The sequence below is a fragment of the Vulpes lagopus genome, chromosome 8 (assembly GCF_018345385.1).
Source record: "Vulpes lagopus strain Blue_001 chromosome 8, ASM1834538v1, whole genome shotgun sequence".
NCBI classification, from domain to species: domain Eukaryota; kingdom Metazoa; phylum Chordata; class Mammalia; order Carnivora; family Canidae; genus Vulpes; species Vulpes lagopus.
In genome coordinates this window covers 91,925,922-91,944,689 of record NC_054831.1, presented here as the reverse complement: position 1 = coordinate 91,944,689, position 18,768 = coordinate 91,925,922, and the positions used below count along the sequence as shown (strand labels likewise).

At 41.5% G+C, this 18,768-nt stretch overlaps 1 protein-coding gene across 1 annotated transcript; it reads right to left on the bottom strand.

The window, feature by feature from the left end:
- Positions 1–2,415: 2,415 nt before the first annotated feature.
- Positions 2,416–10,200, bottom strand: GZMA (granzyme A). The gene is made up of 5 exons (XM_041767593.1): positions 10,051–10,200; positions 6,956–7,094; positions 5,298–5,439; positions 4,828–5,097; positions 2,416–2,773 (listed from the first exon to the last, which is right to left on the bottom strand). Exons 1-5 carry the CDS (start codon positions 10,148–10,150, stop codon positions 2,612–2,614), a joined length of 813 nt encoding a protein of 270 aa, XP_041623527.1. The 5' UTR covers positions 10,151–10,200; the 3' UTR covers positions 2,416–2,611.
- Between the last annotated feature and the right edge of the window lie 8,568 nt (positions 10,201–18,768).

Here is an 18,768-nt window from a genome sequence, read left to right as displayed (position 1 = left end):
GAGCTGAGATCAAGAGTCAGGCTCTCAACTGACTGAGCCACCCAGGCATCTCTGTTCTATCTTTTAAATGTTAATCTTCACTCATCTCCTGTGTTGATCCTGGGATAAGTCTTGTGATTTCCTGCCTTGTGTCTTTGTTGGAGCTTTTCTTCTGGTCTGGAATTCTACTATCCTCTTCCTTGTCTTTGCTCATCTAAGTCTTAACTTCTCCAGAAAGTGTTTTGAGATGATGTTACTTGGGTTTGAACTCTTGGCATCAGTCTATACCACCCATTTGATATTAATGTACTATTCATATCAAGATATGAACATTTCTTGTTCCCTAAGGACTTCCATATACCCATCCTCAGTCAGCACCTCTCCATTATTGTGATCGCTATCACTATAGATTAGTTTTGTCTTATGCTGACCTGCAGATAAATGGAACCACACGTTATACGTTCTTTTTGTCTGACTTCTTTCACTACTATTAAGTTTGTGATATTAATTCATGTTGTTACATGTAGCTGTCGGTTTTTTCATTGCTGTGTAGTATTCCATTGTATAAATGTACAACTGCTTATCCATTTTGTTGTGGGTAAATATTTGAGCTACTTTAAGGTTTGACTTTTAAGAATAAAGTTGTGGAGTGCCTGGGTGTCTCAGTTGGTTAAGGATCTAACTCTTGATTTTTGGCTCAGGTCATGATCTCAGGGTCATGAAATCAAGCCTCATGTCAGGCTCTGCACTTAGTGGGGAGTCTGCTTGGTATTCTCTTTCTCCCTCTCCCTTAACACCTCACCCTGCTCTCATGTTCTTTCTAAAAAAAATAAATCTTTTTTTCAAAAAAAGATAAAGTTGCAATGCACATCTTTAAACAATATTCGGTGGACAAAAGCACTCATTTCTGTTGGGCATATGCCCAGGTATGGGATTGCTAGGTGAATCAATATATGTCTGTTGAGTTTTAAGTAGTCATTGCCAGCTTTCCTAAGAAGTATCAGTTTACACTTCCACCAGCAACAAGTGAAGTTTCCATGCTCCTGCTTTTTAAGTGGGCTTCAAAATCTATAATGTTGCCAGTAGGGGATATCCCATCCTCTTATTGCTAAGTACTATTAGGGCTTATAGCACTTCGCAATACAAAATAGGGATTATAGCAGGTATGTACAGTAGTATCATCCTAATGACCTTCTTAGAGCCTCTAGTGTTAGATATTAGCACCAGACCTCACTTTTTAGTGTAGGGATTCCCATCCCCAGGTGCATATTGGAATCATTGGGGGAGATTATATAAAGAATACGATGTCCTGGGTTTCACTGAATACAATTAAATAAAAATTTCTAGAGGTGGGGCCTGAGCCACCTGAGATGTAATTGAACTATGCTCCCTTCTTTAAGAGGCTGTCTCTTGGTGCTGATGTGTGTCTTGGTTTGAGTGTACTGTGTGTGTGTGTGTGTGTGTGTGTGTGTATACTTGGAACTGATGGAAATGGAAGGAATCCATTCACATAATCACATTTTGAAGTGGCTGCTGGACTGATGACTACCGCCTGAGTTCAATGTGCTGAATAACAACATAGGGGGTTTTCAGATTTTTCAAGGAAACCTTGAGCACTTACTCCCTAGTATGTGATGCCAGCCACTGTAAACATTGTGTTGGCTGGACCCAACCCAGGATCAGGGGTGAGGAGAACCAAGATATCACCTAGATAATCAAAGGCTTATATGTAAACTAATGAGATAGGAGACTGACTTTCTGCTGTATACTTTTCTTGTCTGGGACAAGTGCATCATTTCTGTCTCTTAGAATTTTAATTTCTTTTTTTTAAGATTATTTATTTACTTATTCATGAGAGACACAGAGAGAAAGGCAGAGACATAGGCAGAAGGAGAAGCAGACTCTCCCATGGGGAGCCTGATGGAGGATTTGATCCCAGGACCCTGGGATCACAACCTGAGCTGAAGGCAGATACTCAAACACTGAGCCACCCAGATGCCCCTAGAATTTTAATTTCTACTTCTCACTTGCCTTTGGAAAACACTATAAGATATTTCCTCCCCTAGTTCTTTCTTAGACTCAAGTTCTTACAGATAAATGGATATATAGACAGCACATGTGGATGTGGTATAATGGCCTTAGAAGTGCAAACTCATTTCCTTTTAACCCAAATGCTCCAGAATGGCTGTTCTTGTTTCCTGCAGAATTGCTGAGCCCATCACTGTATTTATTACTAGACAGATATGACCTTATTGTCATTCCTGCTCATTGGGACAATGAGTTATTCAAGCAAAGTACGTATGTCGATTGACACATGGATGACACTGGTGACATTGGTTCCCTCATCTCTCCCTTGCAATATCCATAAGGTTGTCATATCACTCTGCTTCACTTTTCCAGTGCAGATCTGCCCACTAAAGTTAAATGAGAAATGGGTCCAATTACATAAATTGATTTTATTTATGCTAAGAGTAAGAAATCACAGCAGGTGCCCATCCTGTAAATGATGAATCACAAAATTCTACTCTTGAAACTGATACTATACTACATGTTAACTAACTGGAGTGTAAATAAAAATTTGAAGCAAACAGTGAAAAAAGAAGTGACAGCAGATGAAATGAAATACAATTATCTAAACTACCCCCTTCATAGTCTTATTTATCCAGCTGAGATACTTCTGTGAAAGAAAAGTATAGATGCCCGGTCCTCGAGGGTCTCCGCATTTCCCTAGAAGGCCAAAAGCAGTAACGCCTCTGATAATACCCTCACATATCAAAGGGCTTCCAGAATCTCCCTGGAAGAAAACAAGAGAGGTAGTGGGGATCAGCATGGAACATGATCACTGGTAAACGGAAAAAATTCTATTTAATGTGCAACATTCAATGTGGAGATCAACCTTGACTTAAATGAAAATTAGTGCTGAAGAGCCCAAAATATTTGGAAATATTTTAATATGTTAAAATTAGCGTACTTAATTTATTTATGAACCAGTGAATGCAAAATAAAACTTGTATTGTTGCTCATGTTATCCGATAATTTTGAGACTGATTCTGCTTTAGAAAGGAAGCCCTCCTATTTGTTATTTTCTTAAAATGCTTAATAACTCAAGGGGTAAAATGGTCAAATGCAGATGGGATGTTGAAGCAAAGAGTAAGCACCATGTTTTCTAGTTTCTCTAGCACATTAACTGTTTTCCCAAAGGAACAAAACCAAAGCAACTTTTCCCTTCATCCTGTCAAAGAAACAGAAATTGCTCCCCTAAATCCCTTTGGAGCACCTGACACTAGATGAGAGCTCCTGGAAACCAGTGATTATACTTCAGAGCTAATGGGCTCCTCCAGCAGAGAGGCTTCAGTTAGTTGTGAGTCATTGCTTTATGTCTTGACTGTGCCACCTACTGTGTGACCCTGCATGGAACTCTAGAATCAGCATATTTAAATGTATTTGAGATCTAGAGTCCAAAGTGGCCATTTCACTGCTCTGGCTTTAGGGAAGATCATGGGTACTAGACAGATGACCACTGAGGCACATACATAGAGCTCTGCGAATGCCAGGTTCTGAGGGCCCAACTCCTTCCCAGTCATATGAAGGCATCAGCAATCCCTCCTTTTCAGGCAAAAATTGGCCTATGAGTGTATGAACTAAGGAAATATGTGAGAGCCTGGGACCCCTCCCGGACAGATATACGTCACACAGGGCATGAAATATTCATAATGAGTCCTTTAGGTTTAATTCATCCACGGCCAATTCTAAGGGGGTCTTAGGCACTAAGAGAATGGAAGAATGATCACTAAGCTTTGACCCTAGAGGGTGGCTGTGGAGAGGGACAGGCATACTGGGATGCTGCTTTGGCCTCAGGATGTTTCCTGTAGTTCCAAGGGCATGAAAGTTCTGGGTTCCTGCATTGCCAGCGTGATTGATGAGGGGAGGGGAGGAAGGAGGAGGGAGAGCAAAGGAGAGAAAGTGGAAAGGTCTAGAGGACAAATGTTATCTCTTCCTGGGATTTGCCTAGCCTTGGTCCTGAAATCAAGCCATTCAGATTCTGCAGGTGTTTGGACAAGCTTCTGGGAAGAACAGAGCTCCCTGGATCTCTCAGTCTCTGACTCAAACTCCCAGACAACCTACATTGCAACTCCTCTTCAGAGGAGGCCCTTACAGGGTCTTTGGGAAAGGTGAGAAATGATAAACTTGGCTTAAAATTTTATAAGGTGTCTCTGCTACTTCAGTCTTTAAGCAGGGCCCTGGCCTGGTGCTTCTCAGGGAACTCTGGGACGGACGCTTGCACAGTCTCTGCATGGGTCATATTTGGAAGTTGCTTCCAGGGGACTGAGCTTGGCTCTAGGGAGCTGTAGAATCTGGCCAGAGATCCGTAGTCAGGCTTGGAAAGGACAGGCATTTCAGACTTGCTTGGTTACATGGCAGGTGAATTTTGAGGGGAGTGTTGAGGTGGGGGAAACAGCACTGAAAGCCCTAGAGGAACCCTGACTTCAGCTTTCCTGGATGGTACATATTTCCAAACTGAGATCTGTATACTTTTGTATGAAAAACGAGAAAACAACTGCTTTTCAGTGTGTGTGTGTGTGTGTGTGTGTGTGTGTGTGTGTGTGTGTTTATGTAACATCAAGATGTAGTAGGTCAACCCATGCATCTGTAATGAACTCGTTTCTGATGAGCAACTTATTTGAGCTGAGAACATTAATTTATTTGGCGTTTTATAAAATTTCCATTAAAAAAAGCACTAGGACCTTGTGGAAGCCAACGCCGTAACAAGACAAAGCATGATGTGACGTGTTCTTTATCTGCCTGACTTACTCCAACAGCTACAACATGGGATCTTATTTCACTTACGTCGCACGAGTCTTTTCCACCATTGAGGCTGCCGGCACAGATCATATTCAGTCCAATCACAGGATTATAATTATAGTGCTTTTCATCATTGCAGATTCTTCTGTTTATGACGGTGATATTGACTTCTCTCAGAGTGTCAGACTGAGGGGAGTTATTGTGAATTCTTCCCCATCCTGCGACTCGACACATGGTTCCTGGTTTCACATCATCCCCCCTCTTGGGAAGCCGGAGGATACTCACTTTTTTATTAACTTTTGCTTTTTTCTTCAGCTGTTAGAAGACAATCATGAAGACTTAACAAAATGAGAGCATTTAAATGTTCATATTTCCATTTAAATTCTAGCCCAACCTTTGGCAGACTCCATAATGTAGCTATGGTCTTTAGCTAGAGGGCACAGAGGAAAGAAAGAATTTCCATCTTGGAGGCCAGAGGAGGTTCTGTGACTTTGAAGTCATTTAAAGGTACATACCTGTAAAAGTTTCAGATCCCCCTCATGTGTGTCCGGGTCAAAGCATGGATAGGGAAACTCTTTCTTAACAAACATTATCTGTTTTTCCGACTCCTTCTTGGTGATTGAGTGAGCTCCAAGAATGACCTGGGAATTTTTGTCCCTGAAAACAGACACAACACTATTAACTGGGTTTACTCTTTATATTAGGAGCTGAGCCTATTAAGTGACAGCCTTACTGTCTCATTTGTAAATATACAATCTGTGCCACTACTTGTTTGTAGCTCAGAAAGAAAAAAAACATGTACTTTAAAGAATAAGAAGTTGTTTATGAATCTAGTATCGTCACCATGAGCTTCTTTGTCACCTGCTAAACTAGGTTCACCGAAAAACATACAAGAGAATTCCATGGCATCTAGGCCTCCTCATTCTCCTTGAGCCTTGATAAAGTCAGGTTACCAAATACTGGAAAACAAAGGTCTCAGGAGCCTAAAGATGGAAGTAAAAGGCACTCAGTAGTTCTAGAGGAATGCACTGAAGTGATCTTTGTAAGAGAACAACACACTCAAATGGGAAAACTTTGAGAAATATGTCTGCCCGATGAAGGACCCTATTTGCATGGCACTGAGTGTGTCTATATTGGGGGGATGGTGATCTGAAGCAGGGGCCCAGGATTCTTTCTTTGTTTTACTCTCTGCTAAAGGTTCATTTTGGTTAATAAAATCAAAATATTCAGGGGTCCCCTGGCTGGCTCAGTTAAGTAGAACCTACACCTTTTGATCTCAGGGTTGTGAGTTCAAGCTCCATGTTGGACATGGAGCCTACTTAAAAAAATACTCTCTGGTGTGTTAATAATTAAGGTTATCATCATTCACAACCTAGTATAAATGAAACCAACCAGATAGTCACATTGTCATTTTTCTATTATGTCAGCTGATGTGAGTTTCACCTAAGAAACTAGAACAGTAGTTTCAGTAGAGCATACCTTGATGATGAAATGTTCTATACATCTGCCCTGTCCAATGTGGTAGCCACTAATCATATGTGGCTACTGAGGGCCTGAATTGTGGCCAGTGTCAACAAGGAACTAAATTTGTAATTATATTTAACTTTAATTTAAATTCATAGATCCACATGTAAATTCAAATAATCAATATGACAGTAGCCACTATATTGGGCAGCCCAGGTTGAGGGGCTTGATTTAGGGAATGGAGGAAAGGCTAGGACTGGAAGAACTTTGAAGGTATTGGTCAGCAAGGGTTAAGAGATGGCTAAGGTGTGAGAGAAGTTCATAAAGGTTTTAGAAACAAGCTTTCTTCACTTGACTGTTGTGTTCAGGCTCCCGAGGAGACACTTATTTTACCCTCCCATACTGTGGTTAATTCTCTCTAGTTATGAAGTCAAGACCAGAAGCAAAGCCTTGCAGCATCCGGACCCAGCAGCTCTATAGAAGTCTGACACAAAGCATGTGGGTGCTTACTGGGGATTCCTCAGTGGCTGATACTTTGGGGCCGAGTCTGGGCTTACCTCCCTGTGGGGGTAAAGCAGTTTCCCAGAGATTTAAGTGATGTGAAGATATATGTGAGCTTCCTGTGGTTTTAGTGAGATTTATTCTCTTTATTAATATTCCCCTAAATGAGAATATCTCCACAAACATTTTTCAGAACCCAAGCACTTACAGGACACAGTGAGCTGCTGTCAATACCCAGTCTTCTGCAATCAGGGCTCCAGCACATATTTCTTTTCCTTTAAGTAGCACCATGTAGGGTCTTGAATGAGGACTCACTTGATTTCCTCCAATAATTTCTACACAGAAATCTGTTAAAAAGAAAAAGACGACTCCTATCAGTGCCCACCTTAAAGAGCTCTACTTAAAGTTATGTTCTTAAGACCAGAAATGCTTTTCCTGCTTGGAGAGGAAACAGGTGACACAGCATCCCCCCACTCTCCCCTCATGCAGATGTAAATCCCATTCCTGTTGGACTCCCTGAGAGGATTCTGTTCTTTTATCCATGGAAGCTATGCCATTGGCAGTCTAGGGATTATCAGGCTGGAAATATGCCACAAACTCTGACCTTAAGCCTCAGGGCTTGCAAAGGGCAAAGAGCTGTGCAATGGTTTGGCACAGTTGCTAAGGAGATGCTAGTGATGATGGCAACCTTGAGTGCACTCCTCCCTCCTCCCTTCTGGCTGAGTATTAATCTGGTGGAAACAGAATAGTTTTTAGAGGCTGGAAAACTGCCCTTTTGTTTTTGTAAAAACACATAGCTTATAAACTGATAAGCTTTTTGTTGTGCCTCCACCTATAAGTTCTTTGGTCCTTGTGAGACTCTGTTTAACAGACTTTTTTTTAAAAATTTTTTATTTATTTATGATAGTCACAGAGAGAGAGAGAGAGAGGCAGAGACACAAGGCGGAGGGAGAAACAGGCTCCATGCACCGGGAGCCTGATGTGGGATTCGATCCCGGGTCTCCAGGATCGCGCCCTGGGCCAAAGGCAGGCGCCAAACCGCTGCGCCACCCAGGGATCCCAAGACTCTGTTTCATTGAGATTTGTACTCTCCTCATTCATAAGTTGAAGAATAATATCTACTGCCCTGGGGCGCCTGGGTGGCTCAGTGGTTGAGCATCTGCCTTTGGCTCAGGTCAAGATCCTGGGGTCCTGGGATTGAGTCCCACATCAGACTCCCTGTGTGGAGCCTGCTTCTCCCTCTGCCTATGTCTCTGCCTCTCTCTCTCTGTGTCTCATGAATAAATAAATAAAATCTTAAAAAATGCATCTATGGCACCTTGGGCTCCCCTTCAACCTGCAGACTGAAATACACGGTTTAACCCAACAGCTTTTCCAATGAGGTAGGAGACGGGAGGAGAGAAGATGCTGGAAGGAGAGAACTGTGCCTTAGTCAAATTTCCTTGATGACAGAGCAGGAGTACAGCTCCTGTTCATTATTAGAGACAATAGGCCTGCACACAAGGCATACTACCCATGCTGGTTTAGCAATCCCGTGCCTCTGTGATACACATTTAGTCCTTCACCTCCTGTGCCAGATGTTCTTGGATTCTCCTAAAATATTTCTTTTGGCCACTGGCTGAAACTCATGGTTTCTTAAATAGGGCACAGTGCCTTTTGCTCCCTTAATAATGCCGACTCCCTGCCAAAGTCACAGTAAGATGTGAAAGATGAGGGCGAGGGAAGGGGAAGAGTGGTCCTGAGGGCTCCAATTTCCAGAAGCATGTTGGGAAGGGGAAAGATGAGGCTTTAACAGTTAAAGGACAAGAAGCCCAGAAAACTTCCCTCCCATATCAGCTTTTCCTTGGGTGAGTCATGCATGGAAAGACTTTTAAAGGCGCATCTTTGGACCTTGTGGGTTGCAGAAGTCATAAACTCAATAGAATAACTTTATTTGACAGAATCACTTGCTTGGTGAGCACATCCACCAGCCTCAGAAAAAAAAAAAGTCAACATCTGCAACCAATCATCCTTAAAAGGGTAAAGGTAGAGGTTAGAGCAGGTGAAAAACTTTTGGAAACTAGCAATTCTTGTTCCTCACCCAGAATCAAAATAAATGAGAATCTCAGGAGCTGGGGCTGGATGTAAGTATTGTTTAAAAAGACCTCCAGAGTATTCTAATGTGTGGGAGAGTTGAGACTGCTGGGCCAGAGTATCAAGTCTTACTTTGCTCTATCTATCCTTTTTATGGGCCCACATTGCTCTCTTTGACCACAGGAAACAAAGCAGAGCAGAAAAAGCTGCTTTTGTTGTTTCCGTTTAAGAAAAGCTATAACTGGATTTTTTTAAATCTACTCTGTTTTCAATGTTGTGGAGGATTTAACATGCCCGAACACAGTCATACTATGCCATGCTTATGCTATGCCTGCCCTTTTGTCCCAAATGTGCTGCAGTCTTGTTATTTTAAAAATTTCTTGTCATTTTTAGGTGCAAGATAAACCATAGAACTTTCTTGGGAATTCCTGGTGAGACAGGTTTTTGCACCAACCCCTGACCACCATTCCCACCTCCAAAAGTTGACAGACCTTGGGATGAAGCCATGGTTGCTTCTTGTCAGTGCACTTTAGGCAGCCGTAGAGCAGAAGGTTTTCAAGGAAAATCTAAAGCCACTCAGGGGCTATAACCCATCTTCTGATAATGCCATGAGCTTCACAGCATTTCAGATTGATGCCCGTGTAGTTTATCTAAAACCAGGCATGTTGATTACTACTTAGTATGCCAAAGAATTAACGTAATACAAAATATCATAGCACTTCCAAAGAGTCAGTGTGGTGACATTCCCAATGGCACACTAGACTAGAGAAATGATATAAATTCAGATCGTTCCTAATTTGTTTTCGGTGACCTAAGTCGAGTCAGGTTTTTTTTTTTTTTTTTTAACTTTTGTTTAAAACCATCTAGGTATTTTCTACAGCAAGAAAGGAAAGAACGCCACTATTCCTTTCCTGAGAGGTACTATTTATTTTCCTCACTCATGCATTTTTGTTTATTTGGTTGCGTTGACATTGTCTTTTTGGCAACTTTCAAGTCATAACTTGGCAGCAGTAAGCACCAGTGGTTCTATTATTTTTTTGTGAAGAAATTTTAAAGAGGAAAGAAGGATTTTTTTCCTTCTAAAATAAAGATATAGAACCCAAGGGAGAATATTAAAGCATGGGGAACAAATATCTCCTCTTATATCTACCTATTATTGCCAAAAGTTTGCTGAAAGTCTGCTCCACTTTGCTTGATGGATATAATGGAAATGACGAGAATCAATCTTACCTCCAGGAACCAGCAGGAGAAAAATAGCAATGGAGAAAGAGGATGCCAGAAACGTGCAGGAGTTCCTCATTGTGGCTGCTGTCCCCACATCAATCGGCATGGAAATCTGTGTTAGTTCTTGACTGACTGTATCTATATATTGAGGGTACAAAGGATGTGGTTTTTTTTCTTTCCAATTTCAAAGTTGAGCCTTCAGAAATGAAACACAAGAGAGAACAGTGAATAATTGCTCATAACCAGTGGGTATGCTTTCCTATGCTAGGACAGCTGAGGGAGGAAAGGACAACTCTGTAGTGTGGGTGGGGGCGAGAGGACCTTCTTGCCTTCAGAACACAGTCCAAAAAAGAGACTCTAACATGTCTCGGGAGAAATTTGGAGGATTCTAGCTTTCATCAGCAGTAATACTGTCTTCTATATCCTCTAATGGAACTGTTGCGATTTAAATTAGAGCTTTGAAAAAAAAAACTGGTCAGCAACCACAGTTTTTTCTAATTATCTCCTTGGGTTATATAAGGACTAACAGGACAAGGGCAAGTGGAGATGCAGGAGAGAGTCTTATTTATTAATAAGCTCCTGCTAGATTTTCCTTCCCCATTTTGTGGAGGATAATTTATTGTGCTCCTCTCTGAAGTCTGTGGCAGGTGTGGAGACAGAGAAGGTGGGGGTAGGGAGTGTCTGGTCTTTTCAGCCCTCTGTGTTTCCCTTGATTGTTTGATTATACATCTTGAGATACAAGAAAGATACTGAGTTTCCCTTTCCTCCCATCCTCCTTCCCTCTCTCTTTCCCTCCCTCCCCCTGCCCCACTTTCTTCCTTCTTTCTGGATTTAGATAAAGGAGAATGGTAGTCAGACATGGCTATTTTGTTCTAACACTGAGGAATGTCTTTCTTTAAGACAGATGAACCTCAGTCCCTCAAGGAACAATATTCAGTATGCTTTTCATTGCAAATATATTATGTTTTTTTTCTGAGCTAAGGATGTGGTCTTTATTATAATACATATGGTTATATGTTCTTTCAGGGTGTTTGGTGTTACACCAACCATCTCCAGAGTTAACATGCTGATAACTCAGACTAGTGGTTTTTCAGAAATCACATGATCATTTGAGGGATCCCTACTGAGACCCCTATGTTTCCTTTTCTCCAGAGATTACTAGTGCATCAAAAGTTAATCATTTCTGGTAATAGCAATGGGCTACCCAGCCTCCGATTCTGGTAAGTAATTTTAGTGAAAACTTAAAGTCAAATCTTGATTGACTATAGCTACCAAACATTTCTCAAAGGAAACAGTGACAAACCTGTTTTGTTGTTGTTGTTGTTGTTGTTGTTTAATGTGAACATGGTAGCCATTCCCTCATTCATGTTGACTTTTGAGACCCTTATGAAATATATTTTATATACCACTAATTTTACCCATGTAAAATTTATAATTCAACAAAATTATATTTCAAAACTTATAATTCGATTTTTAGTATATTTACTGAGTTGTGCAACCATTTTAGAACATGTTCATCATTCTGCAAAGAAGCTTTGTACACATTAGTGGTCACTATATAACCCACCAGAGTTACCATATAATCCAGATGACTGAGTTATATGGGAACTCTAAGTTTAACATTCTGAGGAACTCCTAAACTGTTTTCCAAAGTGGCTGCACCATTTTATATTCCCATTGACATTGTATGAAGGATCCAATCTTCAACATTGTAGAAGGTTTGTACGTTATTGGTAATACTTGTTGTTTGATAATTGCTATTCTAATGGGTGTGAAGTAGTATCCCATGATGGTTTTGATTGGCGTTTCCTAAAGGACTAATTATGAGCTTCTTTTCATGTGCTACTAGCCATTTATCTCTCTTTGTTGGAGAAATGTCTATTCAAATATTTTGCCTTCTAGGGCAGCTCGGGTGGCTCAGGGGTTTAGCGCCGCCTTCAGTCCAGGGTGTGATCCTGGAGACCTGGGATGGTGTCCCACGTTGGGCTCCCTACATGGGGCCAGCTTCTCCCTCTGCCTGTGTCTCTGCCTCTCTCTCTCTCTCTCTCTGTCTCTATGAATAAATAAATAAAATGTTAAAAAAAACATATTTTACCTTCTAAAAAATGGGGTTATTTATCTTTTTATTATTGAGTTGTAAGTGGTCTTTACACATCCTGGATAGGATTCACTTTTAAGATACATGATTTGCAAATATGTTCTCCTAGTCTAGGGGTTAATCTTTTATTTTTTCTTGCTTTTTTTTTTTCTTTCTTTTATTTTTTCTTGATAGTGTTTTTTAAAGCACAGAAGTTTTAAATTCTGGTGAAGTACCAACCTCTTTTGTCTTGTGTCTTTGTTGTCACATTCTAAGAAATCACATTCTCTTTCATCTCAAAGCACAGCAACTTACAAGTTGATTACTAATGAGACAAGAATATATAACTCCCTTTACTCTTACCCTGAATGTGAAGTCACAGTTCCTTCCAGTGAGATTTTTCCCTTTTTCATCTGTTGGTGTCTCTATCAAAGGAACTGAATTAGTCCCCAGAATCAGCAACCTTGAAATAATAAACACAAACAATTCATCATTACTCCTCCTTTTCGAATCTGGTCTGGGTCTTTTTCGGTCTATCAGTGACACTGACCTCTCTCAAGGTATTCAAAATTGTGCACGAGTCTCATTTCGTGCTTTCTTATCCTGCTGCATCATACCTGGTGTGGGGTGTGACATTTCCTCCCATTTTTCGTAGCTTAAGTATTCCTACAGTTTTATAGTAGTTTTACCTTCCAGCTAGAAAACAGGAGATGCAGTTTTAGTCAAGGACAGCAGTAACACAACCCAGAAAAATAGCTCTGATTAAAATATATGCTGTGCTTATTCAGTATGTTGTAATCAAGGACGTGGCTGAAGACATGTTCTGATAACTGATTGTATCAGCAATTGATTTTTTTTTAATGTTTCAAGTTTTTACTTAAATTCTGGTTAGTTAACATATAGTGTAATACTAGCTTCAAGAGAATTCAGTGATTCATCACTTACATATAACACCCAGGGCTCATCATAAAAAGTGCCCTCCTTAACACCCATCTCCCATTTAACCCATCTCCCACCCACATCCCTCCAGCAAACCTCAGTTTGTTCTCTATAGTTAAGAGTCTCTTATGGTTTGCCTTCCTTTCATTTTTCCCCCTCCCCTCTATGTTCATCTGTTTTCAGCAACTGATTTCTAAAAAGTCAACCATGCATTTACAGGCCTGTGTCGCTAGGCTAGTCTAGGCCATCAGTTCTGTTGGCCTGTCAGTGATAAAATTATATTGGTGGTCGATGACAGTTCTGTGTCTGAAAAGCTGCTGTGGAGAACTCAATCTTTCTTTCTTTCTTTCTTTCTTTCTTTCTTTCTTTCTTTCTTTCTTTCTTTCTTTTTCTCAATCATTATTTAGATCATCTTAGGTTTGTGAATGGATGGGTACTGAGACCAATGAAAGAAAACCAGGGCTCCTGGTGCAAGGGGGCAGGGTGCAAAAGGGGCAAGAGTCTTCATCTGCCACATCAGTGGAAATGTGGTTTTCCCACTTCTGAACATGTGCAAACCAGCCTGAGGGTCTCATTGGCCTTTGAGGGCTTGCCTACACTCTGCTTTTCCATTTGCCGAGCCTCTTCTTGGCTTACCACCTTGTTCTCTTTTCAAAAAGTCAAGGCAAGGAGAGTAGCCAGTGTGATCAGGGTTGAATACACAGTAGAAGGAGACAATTCTTGTTCTTTCTTTTTCTCTTGCCTCAAGCTCAGTTTGAAACTGTAGAGGGTCTTGGTATTATGGACCTCCAAAAAACAAAGAATGCAACAGTAGTGTCCAATGTCACATTCCTAGCACTGCACTGTTTTCAGCCCTCACTTCCTGACCTTTGACTGTCCCCACTTCCACAGGGGCCTCTCTGAGTAGCTGGTGCTCCCAGCCCTCACTTTGCTAACACTTAGAAGCTGAAACAGCCACAAGGGCAAGCATTTCCATAGAACATTGAGTCACATGCCCACATGCACCTTCCTTCCTTCTCTCCCACTCATGCTTTCTTACAGACTTCATGCTTGTTTTCTGGTTGGATACACAAGGGAGAAGGAGAACCCTTAAAGGGACTTTTGATCTTCTTTTAAAATATATTTTTTTAAAGATTATTTATTTATTTGACAGAGAGTAGGGCGAGGGGGGGAGGCCCAAACAGTGGGAGTGGCAGAGGGAGAGGGAGAAGCAGGCTCCCCGCTGAGCAGGGAGCCTGATGTGGGGCTCCATCCAAGGACCCCAAGATCATGACCTTAGCTGGAGGCAGATACCTAACTGACTGAGCCACCCAAGCACCATGGGACTTTTCATCTTAATGAATGGATTATAACTGGAGTCCAGGAAGCCTGTATGCATAGGCACATTCCTCTCACAAGCACACAGAAGAGCACTGAGTATACCATTATGTTTAACCCTGGAAGGATAGCTATGTTGAAATCCTCACACCTCTTTCTGGTTTCTCCAGCACTTTCACCCTAATGGCCACAGGGGTAGCGGAAGTGAGAGGGAGTTTCCAGACTTTCTTCTAAGAACACAAACCCTTCACCTCCCCTACTCTGATCTACCTCCTTAAAAAAATAAGAAATACAAGTCCTGAAGGAGACCTGACCACTTCTACTACTTGCATGAAACCTGAGTCCAAAATCTCTAGCCTCCTCTTGATTATCGTTGCCACTGTCTGGATTATTTCTGACCCTTATGCAAAATTATTCAGGAAATATTTATTGAGAGCCTAGATATACCACATATTACTCTAGGTGTTGGAGGACATAGACCTAAAAAAGACAAAAATACTCATTCTGTGGAGCTTACATTGCAGTGAGGGAGACAGACAAACACCATCAAAAGTATATCAGAGGTAACTGATAGGGAGAAAAATGCAGCAGAGAAGGAAGGGGGGGTTGGGGGAGTAGGGGTGGGAGTGTGGGGAGGGGGGAGTTGCCTTTCACTGCCCAGGATGCTCAACAGGGATTAAAGCATGGGGAGGAGGGGTTGCCCTGACAGAAAGGTCCCCCCTGATGTCCTGGAAGATAGTGTGGGGAGTCATGATGTAAGTGTCAGGGGGCAGCGAGTGTCGGGGGAGAGCTCTGGGGCTTTCTATTTCCTCTTGATGCTGGAGTTGTGTGGATCCCCTGAGTTCTCTCTTACCTCCTGCTGGACAAGTTCTGTATAAATTCCCTTTGGACAAATGTGAACCTTATATTCACACTTTGCCTTCCAACCCTGCCTTCTCTATTCTTCTCTGTGCAGGGCAGCCAGACAATCGAGTCTAAAAACCAGTCTGATCAAATCACTGTCCGGCTTAAAATACTTTCCTGTTTCCTTCCCCACAAAGTTCAAATCTTACCATGGTTTCCAATGCTTGGCCCCATGGTCCTCTGTTCTGTGTCCCCTATTTCTCAAATCTCATGAGAATTCTCTTTTCTCTCCTACTTCTTCCAAATAAATTTTCCAGAAAGACTCTTCTTAGCCACACTGCTCTTCCTGCCTGGAAGCTCTTTTCCTCCCTTTTTCTTGCTTATCTTCTCTAGAAGATATTCTCTAAAAAAACTTCCCTGACTACCTTCTTGGTTATCACTGCCACTGATGAGAAAAAAATCAGAGCTATCCACTTATTAGTCTCTCCCACTAGTGTGAGAGTGCTTTTAGGGCACGACCAGAGTACTATGTATCTCTAGAGGAAGAGAAAAGCAGAATGACACTCACAGCTGGATCTTGATTTTTTCTGCTGATCATAAACCCTCTGAAAGATCACCAATATCAGACAAGGCGAGCAAAGCCAAGAGCAAAACTCTGCAGTCGTGTGTGAGCAAAGGCAAAAACAAGCTCATTGGGTTCATCACAGAAGTGACCACTGACTAAAACGAGTCACTGCTGCTAGTTAAACATGGTTTCTCTTTATTCTTTCTGACTTCTAGGTAAGTAAGATTCATGAGGATGCCCAGTCAGAACTATCCTACTTCTTGACAACACTCAGTTTAGGGCAAACCCTCCCCCAAGCTGCCTGACACACGCCTAAATCCCATGATGAGACCCATCCAACTCCCACTTACTGAGCCACCCCGTGGGTCCTCAGTGTAGAGCTTCCCTTGCTCAGCAAGCTTCAACAAGCCAAGTTTGACTTGACTGCAGGTGAGTTCACCACCTTGGATTGACAGGTCCTATCCTAGCAGGACTTTTCCCAATAGCTACTGAGAACATCTGTAGCAATAGTTCTGGGTCACAACTGTGCTTCTTACCTGTGCTTTCACACTGGCCAACCTTGGCTGTGAGGACCTTGACAGAAAAACTAGTTTCAGGTGCAAGTCAAAATAATTCTTGAAAAAAGTACAAAGTTTGAAAGAGTTGAAGATCCCCTTCAATGACTGTAGACCACAGCACCAATAGGTAATTGCCATTCATTCATCACACAAAACCATATTTTTAGGGAACATGAACTTGAGAATATTCACAAACTCTTATAATCCTTTTAGACTGCATTTTCTTTCCAGTTTAACGTGTTGCTTTCCCTTTCCCCTGTCTCTGCCTCTCTGCAGCCCCACCAGACTATTCTCTGTTGTCTCACCTGGTTTTTACCTTTATGTCTTCGGCCTGTGTTTATGTTTTGTGAAATGACCCTCTTCCTTTTCCTGTCTCATGGAGATTAGTCATTTTTGGCTTTAAACTTCAGAGTCCTTTTGACAGTCCTTCTCCCTGCAGTTCCTCAAAGTGCCCTGAGAATGTCAAGAGTTCAGAATACTTATAGGTGATAGCAGGTAGTGGTCAATAGTCAGTGTCTCAGACCAAATCTGCTACACAGATTTCCAGCCCTTTGATTAGAGCTGTGTAGCGTCTTGTGTGAGATGAGGTTTCATTTCTTTGTGTAATCACTCACAAGATTCTGCAAAAATGGAAAGGCATCCAGAGTGAAGTCCCATCTTCCCCTCACTGTCTGATTCAGCAGCTAGGATATTGAGAGCATGCTTAGATTATTATAGTTGAAAAAATGTCTTATGAGTTACACAGGTACCTGACTAAGTAAAGGCACATTTACATCTCTTTTTTAAAAGATTTTATTTATTGATTCATGAGAGACACACAGAGATAGGCAGAGATATAGGCAGAGGGAGAAGCAGGCTCCTCATGGCGAGCCTGATGTGGGACTGCATCCCAGGATCCTAGGATGACGACCTGAGCCAAAGGCAGATGCTCAACCACTGAGTCACACAGGTGCCCCAAGGCACTTTTGCATCTTAACCCCAGGAAAAAAGAAAAAGTGACCTTTGGGGCTCTAGGTTACATCCTGGGTGTTCTGGCTGGGAATAGAGGGCTCATGGGGACAATGAGTTTCCCTCCTTCTTCTTCCTCCCTTTACTTCCCTCCTTCCAGGTAATTCCTGGGCATGATTGTCAACATGGCTGGAGATTTCACAGTTTTTCCCAGGAGAGTCTGAGTGATCTATAAAGAAATAAACCCCACTGCTTTGGTCTCTTGAGCCTGTGTGAGCCCAGATCACTGAATCATCTGGTTCTGCACTGAAGACAATGAATGGTACACCTTGAGCATCATAAAGCTCTCAATTTTTAGTGGCTTTTATTTATTTTTCTCTTTCCCCTTTAGTTGTTGTTATATATACAGAAAACAAGGCAAGACAGATGAGCTAAAATAGAAGTATGGCTATAAAATATATGTTGCAGCCCAACAACACATGTTAATTAATGTCCCCAGCAGGGAAGGGCAAAAAGCAAATCCATTAAGCATACTTTTGCTTGTACTTCTAATCTTAGAGCCTGAAAGCCTGAAATCACAGCAGGACCTTTTTCCTGAGCAATTTAGACAGAAATTCATTTTTTATCTGTGCCATTATTCCACAACTGTTTTTGGATGACTTCTGCAAAGATGAAGAAAACATAGTCCTTCCCTTTAAAGAGCTGCATAATAGGAAGACACAAAAGACAAAACTGTGGACAAATAGACAAATGACTACAATATTGGACAGTGTGCTGAGTGCCTTGGGAGTATAAATGAGGAATGGAAAGAATTCAGAGACATAGCAAATCCAGGTGGTAGGGAGCCTGGAAAGTCTTCACGAAGAATGCTGATTTATTTACTTATTTATTTTGGAAGGAAATTGAAAGAAATATGAGATGTTAGCAGGCAGGGCAGGAGACTTCAGGTTCAGGTAGATGTAAGTAAAAGGCAGACAGTCTGGGATTAGGAGACTGACATAGGTGGCTCACAGAGAAATGGTGAACACAGCTGCATGCGTTATCATGTGTCAATGCCTTTGGAATCCAGGCTTGACACTTACCTAGTCCTTAAAAGGAAAAGTGTTAGCAAAGTGGTATTTTTAAAGCCCCAGCTTGACTTGCTATTCTTGTAATAGTTCAGGTTCACTTTTTTGTAGCTTCTACAATTTTCCACGATATCTCTGGATAACAGAATCTTGAATTAAACAATGCTTCTCTTTGCCAAGAATTCAAAGCACCGTTAATATAGTATCCATCTCCTTCCTACCCATGGGAGGTAGGAAGCATCAGGCAACAAAATCTGTTTTCTTAAAGCTCAAAACACAAAAAGATTAAAGATTATGTCACACAGCACAGATTGGAGAGAAATCATTTTCTCTTCTTTGCTGCCATTGCTAGTCTGTTCTTTTCCTACTATAGGCTGTATTGTCTCAGTATCAGTACCCAATGTTCGGTAC

What these genes read in the sequence shown, in the direction of transcription:
- GZMA (XM_041767593.1), bottom strand. Translation starts at nt 10,150, where the DNA reads ATGCCGATTGATGTGGGGACAGCAGCCACAATGAGGAACTCCTGCACG. An exon ending in TCTCCTGCTGGTTCCTGGAG is followed by an intron (nt 7,095 to 10,050) that starts GTAAGATTGATT and finishes TCTTTTTAACAG; the next exon opens with ATTTCTGTGTAGAAATTATT. An exon ending in GTGGAAAAGACTCGTGCGAC is followed by an intron (nt 2,774 to 4,827) that starts GTAAGTGAAATA and finishes GTTTTCTTCCAG; the next exon opens with GGAGATTCTGGAAGCCCTTT.